Source organism: Coregonus lavaretus (genome assembly GCF_964263955.1).
Source record: "Coregonus lavaretus genome assembly, chromosome: 3".
NCBI lineage: Eukaryota > Metazoa > Chordata > Actinopteri > Salmoniformes > Salmonidae > Coregonus > Coregonus lavaretus.
This window is the reverse complement of record NC_139990.1, coordinates 75600100-75616834: the sequence shown is the minus strand read 5'-3', so window position 1 is coordinate 75616834 and position 16735 is coordinate 75600100. Positions and strand designations below refer to the sequence as shown.

General features: G+C 42.1%; 2 protein-coding genes across 3 annotated transcripts; one reads left to right on the top strand and one right to left on the bottom strand.

Moving 5' to 3' along the window:
- The first annotated feature begins 817 nt into the window (after positions 1–817).
- Positions 818–11236, top strand: LOC311123601 (ras-related protein Rab-39B-like). Its single transcript, XM_084158198.1, has 2 exons — positions 818–1424; positions 9987–11236. The coding sequence occupies exons 1-2, from the start codon at positions 1207–1209 to the stop codon at positions 10429–10431; spliced, it is 663 nt and encodes a 220-aa protein (XP_084014324.1). The 5' UTR covers positions 818–1206; the 3' UTR covers positions 10432–11236.
- LOC311123613 (transcription initiation factor TFIID subunit 12-like) lies at positions 10858–16582 on the bottom strand. Of its 2 annotated transcripts, none has more exons than XM_084158199.1 (6): positions 16448–16582; positions 14582–14832; positions 14065–14142; positions 13821–13935; positions 13260–13348; positions 10858–11704 (listed from the first exon to the last, which is right to left on the bottom strand). In XM_084158199.1, exons 2-6 carry the CDS (start codon positions 14750–14752, stop codon positions 11669–11671), a joined length of 489 nt encoding a protein of 162 aa, XP_084014325.1. In that variant the 5' UTR covers positions 14753–14832; positions 16448–16582; the 3' UTR covers positions 10858–11668. The 2 variants fall into 2 exon arrangements, with proteins under 2 accessions (XP_084014325.1, XP_084014326.1); XM_084158200.1 differs by lacking the exon at positions 16448–16582 and adding an exon at positions 16092–16214.
- Between the last annotated feature and the right edge of the window lie 153 nt (positions 16583–16735).

Here is a 16735-nt window from a genome sequence, read left to right as displayed (position 1 = left end):
AGGCCAGAAGGAACAACGGTGTGAATACAGATTGATAATATATCTATATGTAAATGTAGTCAGAGATGTATGTGCTTGTCAATTTCCCTCAGAAAAAGCCACCCAGCCAGGTGTTATTGAATAAAACAGTGATGCACTAATGAATGAATGGAAGATGAAAATAAAGAATCTGTGAACATCCTTCCCTTTTAAAAAAATATTAGAAAACCTCTTGAATTTATTTGCAATGCTTTTTTGATAAATGTTTCCTATTATGTTTGAGATCAAATTTGACGTAAGACTGGTGATATTCTGTGACCCTGAATAGACCACCCTTTTCAGTGTGCACCAGTCACTCTTGTTTCCAATGACAATCCTTGCACCTGAATTGCACGTCGTGAACATGAAAGTTCCTGTCTTGACTTGAGCTATTAAAATCCCAAGCAGCCCCTCCTAGTGAGTCCTAGGAGAGTTTAGGTTGTTTTGTTGTCCACTTCCCTTTTTCAGAGGCTCAACTGTACCCATATAGTGGGCTATGGGGGAGACTACCCAAGTTTCCTGACAACTTGATATACAGTCATTGAGTGCTTGCATCCTACATCATATACTTATTTAGTGAAACATATACTGTCAAATAGTGACTGACAACAGGAAATACAAGGTTTGCCTTGATAAGGGACAAACTGCACCCTTTCCCTTCAGAGAGCCGCAACTCCCCTTTTCTCTTTCCATCTGCGCACCCCTCCCTTTTCCACTCTTGCACCTCTCCCTTTGTCAAGTATCAACAGGCACAGGCAAACTTTGGAAGTTCCCAACCCTACCAAACACTCATACACGCATGCACATGCTTGTACAGTATCAGTCGAGATCTGCATGAAGGAGGACGCCAACATAACTTAAGAACTCTATGGGATGGACATTCTTCCACAGGTGCTTTCACTGAGGATTTGAGGAGCCAGCACACACACTGAACCAAACACACTTTCGCAGCAGGTGTTCAACAATGTGAGGGTGTTTCCTGGCTGCTGACACTACAGACAGAGACTGTTCTATGTGGGAGCCGTGAGGAGTGTTGAGAAGTGTCTCTCCCACTATTTCTCGGAGAGCATTGAGGAACCAGCTCCAGCTTGTCAAACACCTATCTGCCTCTGGCTTCCTGAGGGGAATCCCTCTCTCCATATCTCCCTCCATCTGCACCATCCCTCTCTCCAGTCCTCAGCAGCTACTATGGACCTGACTCTGTGGCAGTACCAGTTCAGGATCATCATGTTAGGGGACACGACAGTTGGTAAGTCGTCCCTGCTGAAGCGTTACACAGAGGAGATGTTTCTGGACTGCATCAACCAGACAGTAGGGGTGGACTTCTACGTGCACTTCCTGGAGGTGAAGCCTGGCGTTAGGGTCAAACTGCAGTTCTGGGACACAGCAGGCCAGGAGAGGTTCAGGTAAAGAACAGTACTGTGCTGTATTACCACAACAACACATTCATTCAGCCTACAACATCACTCCATTCTGTAATGTTAGCTATTCATTTACTAATCCACCACACCACTACTTTGCTGACTTGAGGGACCTGCTTTCTACTCCATGGCATAAATCATGTAAAGACGTAATTACAAGACAAAATGCTAGGATCTGCACAAACAGGGTATTCTACAGAGGCTCAGTGGGATAGGATTGTTCCCATAAAAGAATAATTCTTACTAGTAAGAACTAACCATAGTGACAACAGGAAATACAAGGCTTGCCTTGATATGGGGCAGAATGCACCCTTTCCCTTCAGAGAGCTGCAACTTCCCCTCTCTCTTTTCCTTCTCTGCACACCACTACAATGTTCATGCAAATGCAATACCCTGATAAACTACCAGCTCTTTGATTTGGGTATTTTCCACAATAGGAGTATTCATCAGTCTTTGCCTAAAGGAAAATCCAACAAACACAATAGAACCTGTATGGGAGTAAGGTGCATCAGACCCTCCCTCCTTACAGAATGTAATGAACAACCGGGGTGTAGACAGCAACGTCTGCAGATACCGTAGATATGTAGCTAGGTTACTGTATTCAATGTGAATAAAATACTCACATTTGCTCTATTTCGTATTTCTAACTTTAATGCTATGAACATTCCAGCCAGTGTTGGGGTCAATTCTAATTTCATTTGAAATGTTTAATTAAATTTGATTCTTCACATTATACATTTACATTTTAGTCATTTAGCAGACGCTCTTATCCAGAGCGACTTACAGTTACTGAGTGCATACATTTTTCATACTGGCCCCCTGTGGGAAACGAACCCACAACCCTGGCATTGCAAGCGCCATGCTCTACCAACTGAGCTACAGGGGAGTGTCGCTGCACAGCTATTTTCAGGTCTCTCCAGAGATGTTTGATCGGGTTTAAGTCCGGGCTCTGGCTGGGCCACTCAAGGAAATTCAGAGACTTGTCCCGAAGCCACTCCTGCGCTGTCTTGGCTGTGTGCTTAGGGTCGTTGTCCTGTTGGAAGGTGAACCTTTGCCCCTGTCTGAAGTCCTGAGCGCTCTGGAGCAGGTTTTCATCAAGGATCTCTCTGTACTTTGCTCCGTTCATCTTTGCCTCGATCCTGACTAGTCTCCCAGTCCCTGCCGTTGAAAAACATCCCCACAGCATGATGCTGCCACCACCATGCTTCACCATAGGGATGGTGCCAGGTTTCCTCCTTTAGGCAAACTCCAAGCAGGCTGTCATGTGCCTTTTACTAAGGAGTGGCTTCTGTCTGGCCACTCTACCATAAAGGCCTGATTGGTGAAGTGCTGCAGAGATGGTTGTCCTTCTGGAAGGTTCTCCCATCTCCACAGAGGAGCTCTGGAGCTCTGTCAGTGTGACCATCGGGTTCTTGGTCACCTCCCTGACCAAGGCCCTTCTCCCCCGATTGCTCAGTTTGTCTGGGCAGCCAGCTCTAGAAAGAGTCTTGGTGGTTCCAAACTTCTTCCATTTAAGAATAATGGAGGCCACTGTGTTCTTGGGGACCTTCAATGCTGCAGAAATGTTTTGGCACCCTTCCCCAGATCTCTGCCTCGACACAATCCTGTCTCTGAGTTCTACGGACAATTCCTTCGACCTCATGGGTTGGTTTTTGCTCTGACATGTACTGTCAACTGTGGGACCTTATATACAGTACCAGTCAAAAGTTTGGACACACCCACTCACTCAAGGGTCCCTCTCCATTTTTACAGTTTTCTACATTGTAGAACAATAGCGAAGACATCAAAACCATGAAACAACACATATGGAATCATGCAGCAACCAAAAAAGTGTGAATGAAACTCAGCATATGTGGGAACTCCTTCAAGACTGTTGGAAAAGCATTCCAGGTAAAGCTGGTTGAGAGAATACCAAGAGTGTGCAAAGCTGTCATCAAGGCAAAGGGTGGCTACTTTGAAGAATATAAAATATATTTTGATTTGTTTAACACTTTTTTTGTTACTACATGATTTGTCCCACAATCTCGATGTGCTCCATAACCGCAAGGTGTGTCCGCTCCCTCATGCTTGTGTACCCAAAATGCCCCCGCTTTGGGGTATTTTCCAGCAGGGCACTGTGGAATGACTCCCGATAACCTTCACCTTGAGCAGGGCTAGGGGTTGGAAGAGCATATTGGTGGAATTGGAATTGAATTGGAATTAGAATTCAGTTGGAATTGTATTTTCTTCTTCTTTAAAAAAAATTGGAATTTAATAGTCTCTCTGAATTCAAAGACTGACCTGGAATTTTAATTTCATTTAATGACATTTACAGGGTGAGTGAATTAAATTAAATTTGAATTTGTGGAATTAACCCAAACTCTGATTCCAGCCACCTGAATAAGCCCAAGATTGTGCCCACATGTGTTCTGATCATCCATCTAATCCTCTGTGACTCACCACAGCCAAACAAAATATTCCCTGTGAATCAATGGTTATGAGTTTATTTTGTTAACTGTTACATACTTGCACAATTGACCATAGTGCAAGCATTCCTTATAGTCTGGCTTATCATTATCTGTCTCCCTCTCTACCCCATGAGTTGATATTCAGTGTTGGGGAGTAATGAACTACATATAGTTCAACTAGTAATTGAACTACATTGTGCTGTAGGTTGGTGGTAGTTGAACTACATTAAAAATCTTGGTAGTGTTTTAAGTAGTTAACTTTTGTTGTTGCCATTCTAACTACACACTACTTTTTGGCTCAAATAAAATATGGGTGTAGTAGGTAAGAATTGTCTTTCTTTTTTTGGCATCAGACCTGCCTAATTGTCACTCGAAACATAGTTTTTGTGTTTAATAGGCCATGTTACACATTCAGTTAAAGGACCAATCAGACGTTTTTATATCAATATCAAATACTTTCTGCGTAACAATTAAGTATATTTCTTAAATTAAAATGGGCAAAAATACTTCCATTAAAATGGGCAAAAATAGCTTTTTAGCAAAAAACTGTAAACTAGCTGTTATTGCTTTGAATTGGTCAGTAGCCTACAGAGTAGTATGAGAAGAATGCAACTGCTGAATTTATGTAGATATTCTAAACTTAGTGTTTTAATAACTTTCAAATGTAGTAACAGGTCCATACAGAATAAACAACCCTTCACATAATACCATACAATCAGTGTTCTGCTAAAATAACAATGTGCACCTTTCACCTTTCATTGTATTTCCCAGCCAATAAAGATACTGTGCCTATCAACATTTTGTCTGGTGGTAATGGGGGTACCTTGGCAAACATGTCAGAGTGGTCATACCTTCTTGTGTGGTGTCCTGTATACACCAGGAGTTCCCTGATCCTGGTGCAGAATACACAGGGTTTCTCCCTCCCCATATTGACTGATACCATTCAATTCAATTCAATAATAAAAAAATACAATACAAGTAAAAGTTGTCTAGTAAAATGTTAATGCCGTGCCAGGTTTCTCTCCATTCAGAGACATCAGTATCAAGCCTGTCTGTAATTCTGGACTTCATCACATCATTTTGCAAGTCTCCATGAGCTGGCTCCATACATGTTTCTGTGAACACATACTGTACACACATAGTCACCAATGGCAGTTAGGATAGGTGATATCTGACACAAACAGGTACTACAGTGCATTTGGAAAGTATTCAGACCCCTTGACTTTTTCCACATTTTGTTACGTTACAGCCTTATTCTAAAATGGACAAAATAAAAAATGTTCTTCATCAATCTGCACACAATAAATACCCCATAATGACAAAGCAAAAACAGGTTTTTAGATTTCTTTAGCAAATTTATAAAAAATTAAAAACAGAAATACCTTATTTTAATAAGTATTCAGACCCTTTGCTATGAGACTTGAAATTGAGCTCAGGTGCATCCTGCTTCCATTGATCATTTGACCACCAGCCAAACTGAGCAATCGGGGGAGAAGGGCCTTGGTCAGGGAGGTGACCAAGAACCCGATGGTCACTCTAACAGAGCTCCAGAGTTCCTCTGTGGAAATGGGAGAACCTTCCAGAAGGACAACCATCTCTGTAGCACTCCACCATTCAGGCCTTTATGGTAGAGTGGCCAGATGGAAGCCACTCCTCAGTAAAAGGCACATGACAGCCCGCTTGGAGTTTGCCAAAAGGCACCTAAAGGACTCTCAGACCATGAGAAACAAGATTCTCTGGCGTTATAACGAAAACAGTGTGACTTGAAGAGCTTTTACACTGTGTATATCAGGTATACATCCTTTACATTAGCTTTACATTATGTAGAAAATATCAAGGAGGAAGACAATGTTTTCGTGAAGATAAGAATGTGATTTTAGCTTTCTAACAAGATCATAGTGATGATAATACTTTTGCCTCGTAACTAGCCACGCCCGACGGAGCTCAGAGAGCATGTCAGTATGATGGAAACACACCTCTTTACCAGAGTGCATAAAAGATTGAGTTAAGAATGATCAGATCAGACTAGACGGACCTCAAGCTGCAGCTTTTGTCCATATTGGTCCCGACCCTGAAAATCAACACGAGGTGAAGACGACAAAGTTGCCTCCACTAACAATCAATGTTACGGCTGAGTAACTGTTCTAAGGACTGTATCTAAGAAGGTGAATTTAAGTGGGACCATTCTTTTACTCTCTTCAAACCATCGTCTACTACACTGCTCTCATCACCACACAGGGGATCATCGACACGGCTGATTAGCTGTCCTCAGAAGACCACTTCCAGAACAAGTGAACGTAAACAGACGACTAAGAAGGACATTGTGACCTCTTGTGGACAATCTGAGCCTTACATCTGAGCCTTACATCTAAAAGGCCATCCGAAAGAGAAGGCCCAATCGACCCCTTCCCACGAAGGCCTGGGTCCAACAAAGATACACGACGAAGACCTCCAACACGTAAATACATGCATTACTTTTCTTTTAGGATTACTGTGAGCATAGGTCCATGTGTATCCAAGTGTTTTCTATCTCTCTCATCTTTAACTCGCCATCTTTAGTAACAAGTGTCATATTGTGTTAGTCCGCTAGGGACCCGTTTTCAATGTATTAAGTTTCTAATCCCTACCTATACCGTGTATGTGTTTGTATCTTGTGTTATCATTTTTAAATAGTTAGTAAATAAATAATTAAATCAATTTGTGTAGTACGGAATGATAAGTAAGACCCGGGTTCGTGCAGACTTAAAGAGTCTACGACTTTCAGAATGAGACTGATATGAGGTAAATGATTAATAAATGACTGTTAAATGATAAGAGATATCTAGATATCTTTAGAGTTAATTCGGGAAATGGTAACTCGTTAAACAACTTTTCCGGTGGTGCCCCAAATTCCTAATGAGTTAATTGTTATATGATTTAATTGAATCTAGTAACAATTAAACATAGTAGGTAATTATGCGATAAATAATAGTCATCATAATAATGAGAGTCACGTCACGACACCGTATAGGGCTTTTCGGTCTCAAACGGCTGTGATCCTTTGAACGCGTTGGGGGTGATGAAACAACGGAGCCCCATTCAATGAGGGGGTTCATTTATCTGGCCCGGATTACCACGGTGGGAGGAGTTTGAACCGGGTGAAAAGTAATCATTTCTTTTCGCAGTTGCTCCATTTGTTTTTGTGAAGGTTCTATATCCATTTGGGAGGGGATGTTGGGGAAGTTCTGTGCAACTTACTTGGCAATCTACACCAAAAAGGAAAATACAGTTTTTGACCTAATTGTCACATAACAGCTAACCACTCATTATTGAAAATATAACTATCAAACCTGTATTCCAAAGACCCCACAGCTGAAGGTGTCCTGCTGCATGGTGGGAGTTATTTCCCCTCCTTTCCACTCTATGTCCACCCAGTCGTCTTTTCCATGGCGGGATCTTCTCATTTGGAAGTATTCTCTTTTTTTATGCCCCATTCTACACAGCCTAAATTATAGGCACTGAACCATTCACAGGAGAATAATACAAGTAGCATATACTCTCTTTTTCCCCAAATGACTTCTGAGTGTGAGTGTCCACTGTGCAGCAATGTCCACACCTACTGGGTCTCGGGCTTACAGATTGAAGTCTAATAGTGTGAGATGAAAGTAGACAAACAACAGAGTGTGCGATATGAAGGCATAGTGAGTAATAAAATGTATGTACTTTGTTTACGCTCCCTAACTAATTCAACTAGGAATACGGAATGCTGCTAACATTTCCACGTTTATTAGCTTTGGAAAGCAAATTCATATCCAAATTGTGAAAATAAGACCTGTGCAATGTTGTGCGCAGTTTTTCCAACATCATGACACTTATTTGGAGCCTGTGGCTCAAGTGGTTTGAAAGCTATTGAGGTTTGAAGCGCGAATAGCTGCCGAATATCCAACCTGAAACTGTCTTTACCTCGGTCACATATCGCACATGCATGTTATTGTGGTGGCTCAGCATTGTGGGTTCGGATTCTCGGGGCTACCCATACGGAAAATGTATGTACGCATGACTGTAAGTTGCATCTGCTAAATGGCACATGTATTATTACATCTCATTCCAAAATCCTGGGCATTAATATGGAGTTGGTCCCCCCTTTGCTGCTATAACAGCCTCCACTCTTCTGGGAAGGCTTTCCACTAGATGTTGGATCATTGCTGCGGGGACTTGCTTCCATTCAGCCACAAGAGCATTAGTGAGGTCGGGCACTGATGTTGGGAGATTAGGTCTGGCTCACAGTTGGCGTTCCAATTCATCCCAAAGGCTTTTCGATGGGGTTGAGGTCAGGGCTCTGTGCAGGCCATTCAAGTTCTTCCACACTGATCTCGACAAACCATTTCTGTATGGACCTCGCTTTGTACACGGGGCATTGTCATGCTGAAACAGGAAAGGGCCTTCCCCAAACTGTTGCCACAAAGTTGGAAGCGGAAGCACAGAATGGTCTAGAATGTATGCTGTAGCGTTAAGATGTCCCTTCACTGAAACTAAGGGGCCTAGCCCGAACCATGAAAAACAGCCCCAGAACATTATTCCTTCTCCACCAAACTTTACAGTTGGCACTATGCATTGGGGCAGGTAGCGTTCTCCTGGCATCCGCCAAACCCAGAAATGTCAGTCAGACTGCCAGATGGTGAAGTGTGATTCATCACTCCAGAGAATGTGTTTCCAATGCTCCAGAGTCCAATGGAGGCGGGCTTTACACCACTCCAGCCGACGCTTGGCATTGGGTATGGTGATCTTAGGCTTGTGTGCGGCTGCTCGTCCATGGAAACCCATTTCATGAAGCTCCCGATGAAAAGTTATTGTGCTAATGTTGCTTCCAGAGGTAGTTTGGAACTCGGTAGTGAGTGTTGCAACCGAGGACAGACGATCTTTATGCTCTACGCGCTTCAGCACTTGGCGGTCCCATTCTGTGAGCTTGTGTGGCCTACCGCTTAGCGGCTGAGCCGTTATTGCTCCTAGACGTTTCCACTTCACAATAACAGAACTTACAGTTGACCGGGGCAGACATTTCACGAACTGAGTTGTTGGAAAGGTGGCATCCTGTGACGGTGCCACGTTGAACGTCACTGAGCTCTTCAGTAAGGCCATTCTACTGCCAATGTTTGTCAATGGAGATTGCATGGCTGTGTGCTCGATTTTATACACCTGTCAGCAACAGGTATGGCTGAAATAGCCGAATCCACTAATTTGAAGGGGTGTCCACATACTTTTGCATATATAGTGTATATATAGTGTATATGTTCCTCTGTAGCTCAATTGGTAGAGCATGGCGCTTGTAAAGCCAGGGTAGTTGGTTCGATCCCCGGGACCACCCATACATAAAAATGTATGCACACATGACTGTATGTCGCTTTGGATAAAAGCGTCTGCTAAATGGCAAATTATTATATTATTTTATATTATGTCAATCTCTCCTGGCTCAAAGTTGAGGAGATAATGATTGCGTCACTATTGGTCACAGTTCGGACACTCATTGATATCACACAAGACATGCAATCAGAGGTCTCTTCACAGTCCCCAGGTCCAGAACAGAGGCCGGGAAACACACAATATAAAAAAGAGCCATGACTAAATGGAACTCTCTGCCACCCCAGGTAACTCAAGCTAGCAATAAAACGATTTCACAGCTATTCTTTCAAAATAATACAGTATTTATTTATTGTAAGACACATATTGATGCAATCAGTCAATGGTGCCACCTGTCAATGATTTTAGACAGTGGAATAATAATGGTTTCTCTGTCCAGATCTGTCTACACTGCGTCTGACTACCTCTACTGAAAAACTACTAGGGGTTGTTCAAAGATGATGCCTATTCTGGTGAAACCTCCCTTCAATGAATACCACATCCTCTTTTGTAGATGTAATAGACAGAGGTCAACTAAGTTCCTCCATACATAGTCAACATTAGCCTAATGTAGGTTAACATTTACCAATGTGTATAAGTTCATAGTAATTATCACAACATATCTGCTGATCATTGATTCACATCCATGAATTCATTCAATTTTTTTTAAACAATTTACACAATTCCTTTAACTTTTGGATTATTTGTTTTTATTTTCTCTCAGGTCAGTGACTCGGTCCTACTACCGTAACTCAGTGGGGGGCCTGCTGGTGTTTGACCTGACTAACCGCGCCTCCTTTGAGCATGTGCAGGAGTGGCACGCAGAGGTGTGTGAACATGTGAAGCCCCATACTGTGCTGTTTGTACTTGTGGGCCACAAGAATGACCGGGTGGCCCAGGGAGAGCGGGTGGTGGGCCATAACGAGGCAGAGAAACTGGCAGGCCAGCTGGGGATGCCCTACATCGAGGCGTCGGCTAAGACGGGTCAGTGTGTGACGGAGGCCTTCGAACTGCTGACCCGCCGGGTGTACCAGGGCCTGTTGAGCGGGGAGGTGCAGCTACAAGAGGGCTGGGACGGGGTGAAGTGCTTGGCTCCACGTGCTTCACTAGTACAGCTACAGAAGCCCAGGATCAATAGACCCAACAACAGAAAGAAGTGCTGTTCCTGAGTTGGGTCTTTGGACTCGTGATATGGACTTGTCAATGTGCTGTATTGTCATGTATGCCAAGTCACAATGCTGCCCTTGAAAAACTTCACTTGCTCTTCACCGGATGAGAAGAAATGTTACAAGATGGGCATGACCTATTGTGCCAATTTGCCAGAACATGGAAATAGACATAACACATGTAAAATACTTGCAAGTGCGTGTACAGGGACTTACTGAAGGAGGTCATTAGTTTGTTCTCCAGAATCAAGAAACTCTATACCAGTGCTATTACAGTTATGTAAATCTAGTCAAATCTCTTTACCCTGAATAGTGATATACTGATGTAATCCATTCATGTAGAAAGTGAACTCAGAAAAACTCAAGGTTCCAACAAATGAGAAAGAACATGACTGAACAGTGAAATAAACACACAAATCAAATGCCAAGTGAAATATGAATCTTGTTTTATTTATGGATTAAAAATAAACTAAAACACTGCCATATAAAGTAAAACAAATGTTACTGCTTCCCCACACATCCCCAAATAAGGACCATTACCCAACGCCATCTCACTGCAGTCTGGCGATACAAGCCATATTTCACATCCTTATTGTTTTGGAATAATAATCAGTCATTTGTTGTTAATTGGTGACATCTTATGAAAAACAATGTCCTGGGTAATTTTCTAATGAACTATGGAGATGACATCAGATCCCTACAGCACACAAAAACATAGTGCCATGACAGTATTCTGGAAACGAACTAAATGCAAATGGTGTACATTTCTGATGTTCGATGAAAGGGGTTTGTTTATGTGACAACAACTAAACACAAAAACTAAACACACAACAGCAAACGCATGCCAGACAAAAGAAAGGGAAAAAAGTGGGAAAGAGTCTGGTAGCCACCCCCATTTTGAAAGTGTATGTGTTTGGTGGTTACCCCTTGAACGAAAACGTAAAGTTGAATAGATAATTCCAAAAACAAAACACTGTCCCAAAACAACACTCTATACCTGAGTGTACATTTCCACAGAATGAAGAGTGTTTGATTTTGGCCAGTCTGTGGTGAAAAGTAGATCAAAATACTTGTGTGATGATGGCACTGACAAATCACACACAGAACCTGGAGGAGATGAAGACGTGGGTGAAAGAATGTCCCCCATTATTAGAAATATACACAGTTTTCGATAGCCTGATGCAAAACCCACACTTTCATTATCTTCAGAGGGTTTGTGCGAGGCTGGTTCCAGGTCTTGCTACTTTTTGGTTGTTTTGCGGATCAATGCCATTCTCTGGATGAGACAAATGAAAAACATGCTCAATCACTATTGCATTTAGGTCATTTAGTACAGTGTTTCCCAACCCTGGTCCTCAAGTACCCCCAACAGTACACAGTTAAGGGCTTGTAAGTAAGCATTTCACGGTAAGGTGAACACCTGTTGTATTCGGCGCATGTGACAAATAAAGTTTGATTCGATTTTTGGACTGATTTAGTAGACATTCTTATTCAGAGCGCCTTACCGTCAGTGCATTCAACTAAGGTAGGTAAGACAACCACATATCACAATCGCATATTGCATTATTGAAATTATTTTCAATACTTCCTAAACAAACACAATACACCAAAAATAATAATTATATAATACATGTACAGTGCTGTGAAAGTATTTGCCCCCTTTCTAATTTTCTCTACTTTTGCATATTTTTGATACTGAATGTTATCATATCTTCAACAAAAACGTAGTATTAGACAAAGGGAACCTGAGTGAACAAACAGCAAAACAATTACATATTTATTTCATAAACAAAGTTATGCAACACCCAATGCCCCTGTGTGAAAAAGTAATTGCCCCCTTACACTCATTAACTGGTTGTGCCACCTCCAGCTGCAACCAAATGCTTCCTGTAGTTGTTGATCAGTCTCACATTGCTGTGGAGGAATTTTGGCCCACTCTTCCATGCAGAACTGCTTTAACTCAGCAACATTTGTGGGTTTTCAAGTATGAACTGCTAATTTCAAGTCCTGCCAAAACATCTCAATTGGGATTAGGTCTGGACTTTGACTAGGCCATTCCAAAACTTCAAATGTGTTGCTTTTTATCCATTTACATGTAGACTTGATTGTGTGTTTTTGATCATTGTCTTGCTGCATGACTCAGCTGCGCTTCAGCTTCAGCTCAAAGACGGAGGGCCTGACATTCTCCAGTAGAATTATCTGATACAGAGCAGAATTCATGGTTCCTTCTATTAAGGCAAGTCGTCCAGGTCCCAAGGCAGCAAAGCATCCTGAAACTATCACACTACCACCCACCACCATGCTTGACAGGTTCTTACTGTGGAATGCAGTGTTTGGTTTTCACCAGGCATAATGGGACCCATGTCATCCAAAAGTTTAACTTTTGACTCATCTGTCCATTATCATCCTTCCAAGAGTCTTGATGATCTTCCAGGTGCTTCCAGGTGCTTTTTGGCAAACTTGAGTAAACCTTTTAGATGAGATTTGGTTGCAGTCATTGCAGCTAAAGGTGGCACAACCAGTTATTGAGTGTAACGGGGCAATTACTTTTTCACACAGGGGCATTGGGTGTTGCATAACTTTGTTCATTAAATAAATAAAATAAGTATATATTTTTTTGTTATTTGTAAACTCAGGTTCCCTTTATCTAATATTAGATTTTGGTTGAAGATCTGATAACATTCAGTATCAAAAATATGCAAAAATAAAGAAATTCAGAAAGCGGGAAAATACTTTTTCACGACACTGTACATTTCAATTATTGAAAGCACAATTCATTAGTATAAATGTGAACCCTGGGTGTGATCAAGAAGAAAGAGTGACAAACAAACCTGTTTGTGGGCCTCTGTGGTACAAGCCTTCTTATATGGCCGAATCTCATCTGAACCATAGCCAGGAATCCACATGTTCCATTGGCGCTCTGTTGAGGAGTGGCAGACAACACAGGGAGTGAGAATAAAAATCAAAGAGAAAATACACTCAACAGGAAATGGTCCATTAACTTCATCCACCTTTTTATATACATATCTTTAAAACTCTAAGCTGCTACACCCAAGGCTCTCAGACGCTGTTCATTTTTGCCATAGTAAATTAATCATTCCAGTAATGGAGACAAACACAGGGCTCTACAGTGCGACCACTTTACTCGCATATGCACCAAAACATTTCGCTGTGCGACCTGGAATTTCTATGTAGAAGCACCAGTGACCTAGAAAAATTAAAGATTCTACCTTTATTACCTCTAATATTGTGCTCCTAAATTTCTTTGTGTGCGCCAACATTTTTCAACTTATGCGCACACATGCTCCTTGTAAAAAAGGTCAGTGTAGAGCCCTGACTGCAGCGGCTGCTGCTCCAACCATCAGCCAGTATCAGCCTGTACTTTTACTCACCCAGGTGTAGCTGGACGTCCTTCACTTCTAAGGTGTTGGACTTGCGATGGCGGGCCAGCTGACAGGCAGCCGTCACCACACTGTCAATGAAGTCATCTGCAATCTGCAGCAGCATCTGAGAGGAAGACAGATGGGGGACCTCAGGTCACAAGTGGTGAGGCTCCAAAACATTGCATGCACTAGTCTTGCATTGTGGGTTTTTTGCAAGCTTCAGTGAATGACACTTCTGAACTAGGAAACATACCTCCTCCACATCCTCATCGAGCTGCTCATTGGGGTCAATCTCTCTTACTAGGTCCTGCAGCTTCTTTTTACTCAACACCTGAGTGGAGGGCAAACAGGTTGTTAGTCATAGTCAATGGTGCACTAGAAGCAGGCCGGTGCAGTCAAGCAGAGAGGCTATATACTCATTGTACACCCTGAAACTTGGCATCTGGCTAGGGATATGAACATAGAAAACATGTTTTGACAGAACCAACCAGCACATGAAACTGAAGGATTGGTGTCAATGTATGCAAAGCCAAGTAGGAACTGGACCTTACAGTTTTAGTTAATTCTTTGATTTCTGTTATGAACAATTCTATTGAAAAACATCACCCAGCTGGAGTATACCAGGGTCGTGTTTATTAACCACCAAATGGAAGAATCCGAACTGAAACAGGGAGGGCCTTCCTGTCTAATAAGAAACATTCATTTTCTGTCACAAAACTTTTTCCAACATGACCCAGGTTGGTGATGAGGAGATGGACAGGAGGACTCACCTGACTTCCTTCTGGGCTGATTCTGCCGGCAGGGCCAGGTGTGCCCATCACCTTCCCAGGGGCGGCGGCGCTGCTATTGGCCATGCTGGTGGCGAGAGGTGGTGTTGAGGAGGCCTCTGTTTTCACAGTGAAGAAGTTGGAGCGGTTGGACTGTGGTTGGTACTGGGTCATAATCTGCCAGACCTAGGATGTCAGATGGTGGGGCCTCTCTCTGGGTCTGCACTGTCGTCGTAAGGACCAGGTCCGTGAAACTGGAATCAGAAGGGAAAAGTGTGAGAGAAAAAAGCTCCTTGTGCCCTCAATCAACAAGCACACAGAATGCCAGGGTGATGGTAGACTGGAACATGGGATATGACTAGGTCCCTATAAAATCTGCGTTGCGGAGAACGTGGACGGAATCACAGAATGTATTGAACTTAGTAGGAATGTACTAAATGTATGGAACATATTAGAAAATGCAATAATTTGCCCAAGTTAATCATAAGACATGAGCAACATGCATCAGTGATTTGTATTTTCCTGCAACTTTTGGAAACGGCACAGGAATGCCCCTGTCTGTGTGTGTGCGGTGCTGGCGTATGTCTACACTTTGTGTAGCTGTTACCCTTCTTCTGGTAGAGATGGAAAGGCTTTCTCAAAAACCTTCTCAATTAAAATGTTAACTACAAAATAGCCTATGCCTGCCTCGCAGAATGATATCATGATTATTTGCATCAATGCAATCACATGAGCGCTACAGAAACATAGCCAACCAAACAAGGGTCTCTTGCTGGTGCACACTTGCATTAAAGGATAACTACACCCCAAAACCCTTATTTCTTCTATTTTTCCCCAGACCTCAAAAGTGGTCTCCTGATGTAGCTTAAGCATTGTTGTGGACTACAATATTAAAAGTGTGATTTTTGACCTTGAAACCCTGTAAAACCTTGGAAAAACAGAAACCTGGAAAAACTAAAGAGAAAACATAATTTGGGAAAAATGTCAACAGATCTTATCATGACATGACATCTAGGTAGTTAGCTATTTAAATGTCAGACTAACTAACTAAAATCTAGGTTACAAAACCTGGCATGATATTTATATGGATATTTACTGGCTAGTTAAAAAACAAATATCACACATTGCAGCTGGCAAACCAATAACATTACACCGTCTGTCAGTGTTACATTATTGCATATGGGCATATCAACTCTCAAGTGACAGCTAGCTAGCTGGCTATGTTTGTTGACTAGCTAGCCGGCCGACTCTGGATAAAAATTGATTATGAGACAAGCGTTGAATTTAACTGGAGGAATCCGTGATCATGTTGAAAAACTAGTAACAAATGTATCACAACCACAGCTAATTTCAGTTAACATCAGTTAGTTAGCAGGCTAACATGGTTTAGCTAGGTAACGTTAGTTAGCTGGCCAACGTTACAGATTTAGCAAAGATTCAGCTTGAAGACACAACGGTCACATTTTCCATGGAATGGTCCAAGCAAGCGTATCTACATATAGCAAATAAATACCTTTATATTTCACTTGAAAGTTACATTTGAATGGCAAGCCATAAATGCAGCTAGCTTAACCTTAGCCGTCTTGCTAGCTAGTTTTTAGCCAGCTAGATACATGCTAACACAACAACATGGGAAGAATCTCAATTGTTTACGTCCTCGCTTTGCCTCCTTCTCAAAAACCCATTGGAGGAGAGGGTCAGAAGGGCGGGACCTCAGGCTTTCTCATCCAATGGGTTTTTGAGAAGGAGAGAGGACGCGAGGATTACAATTGAGATCTTCCCATAATCATTATGCTGTGCAAGCGAGCTGGCAAAATGTACATGTAATCTCCCAAATATATATATATATATTTTTTTAAAAATACTTACCCGACAAAACAAACACTATCTCCCCATGTTTTGTACTAGCTAATTTAAGTCCACACAACACAAACCCGTCTCTGGCTAGAAAGTCTTGGTTTCTTTCTGATCTTCCGTTTTGAATAACTGTATTTCCGGTCCACCCAAATGGACGTACTCCTGCCCCCAGTGAGGGAAATGTTCCACAATATGAACGCAATCCCCAAAAAAATGATATCACGTGTAGCCTAGTCAATAACCCCACATCTGGTCAATGTGATTGTGTATGGGTACATTTAGGCATAACATGTAATTTAA

Bases quoted from the DNA above. Each gene is read 5' to 3' on its own strand.
- LOC311123601 (XM_084158198.1), top strand. From the start codon at position 1,207: ATGGACCTGACTCTGTGGCAGTACCAGTTCAGGATCATCATGTTAGGG. The intron at 1,425-9,986 runs GTAAAGAACAGT...ATTTTCTCTCAG, and splicing joins GCAGGCCAGGAGAGGTTCAG to GTCAGTGACTCGGTCCTACT.
- LOC311123613 (XM_084158199.1), bottom strand. From the start codon at position 14,752: ATGACCCAGTACCAACCACAGTCCAACCGCTCCAACTTCTTCACTGTG. The intron at 13,349-13,820 runs GTGAGTAAAAGT...ACTCCTCAACAG, and splicing joins GGACGTCCAGCTACACCTGG to AGCGCCAATGGAACATGTGG. The intron at 11,705-13,259 runs GTTTGTTTGTCA...TGTCTCATCCAG, and splicing joins CCACAGAGGCCCACAAACAG to AGAATGGCATTGATCCGCAA.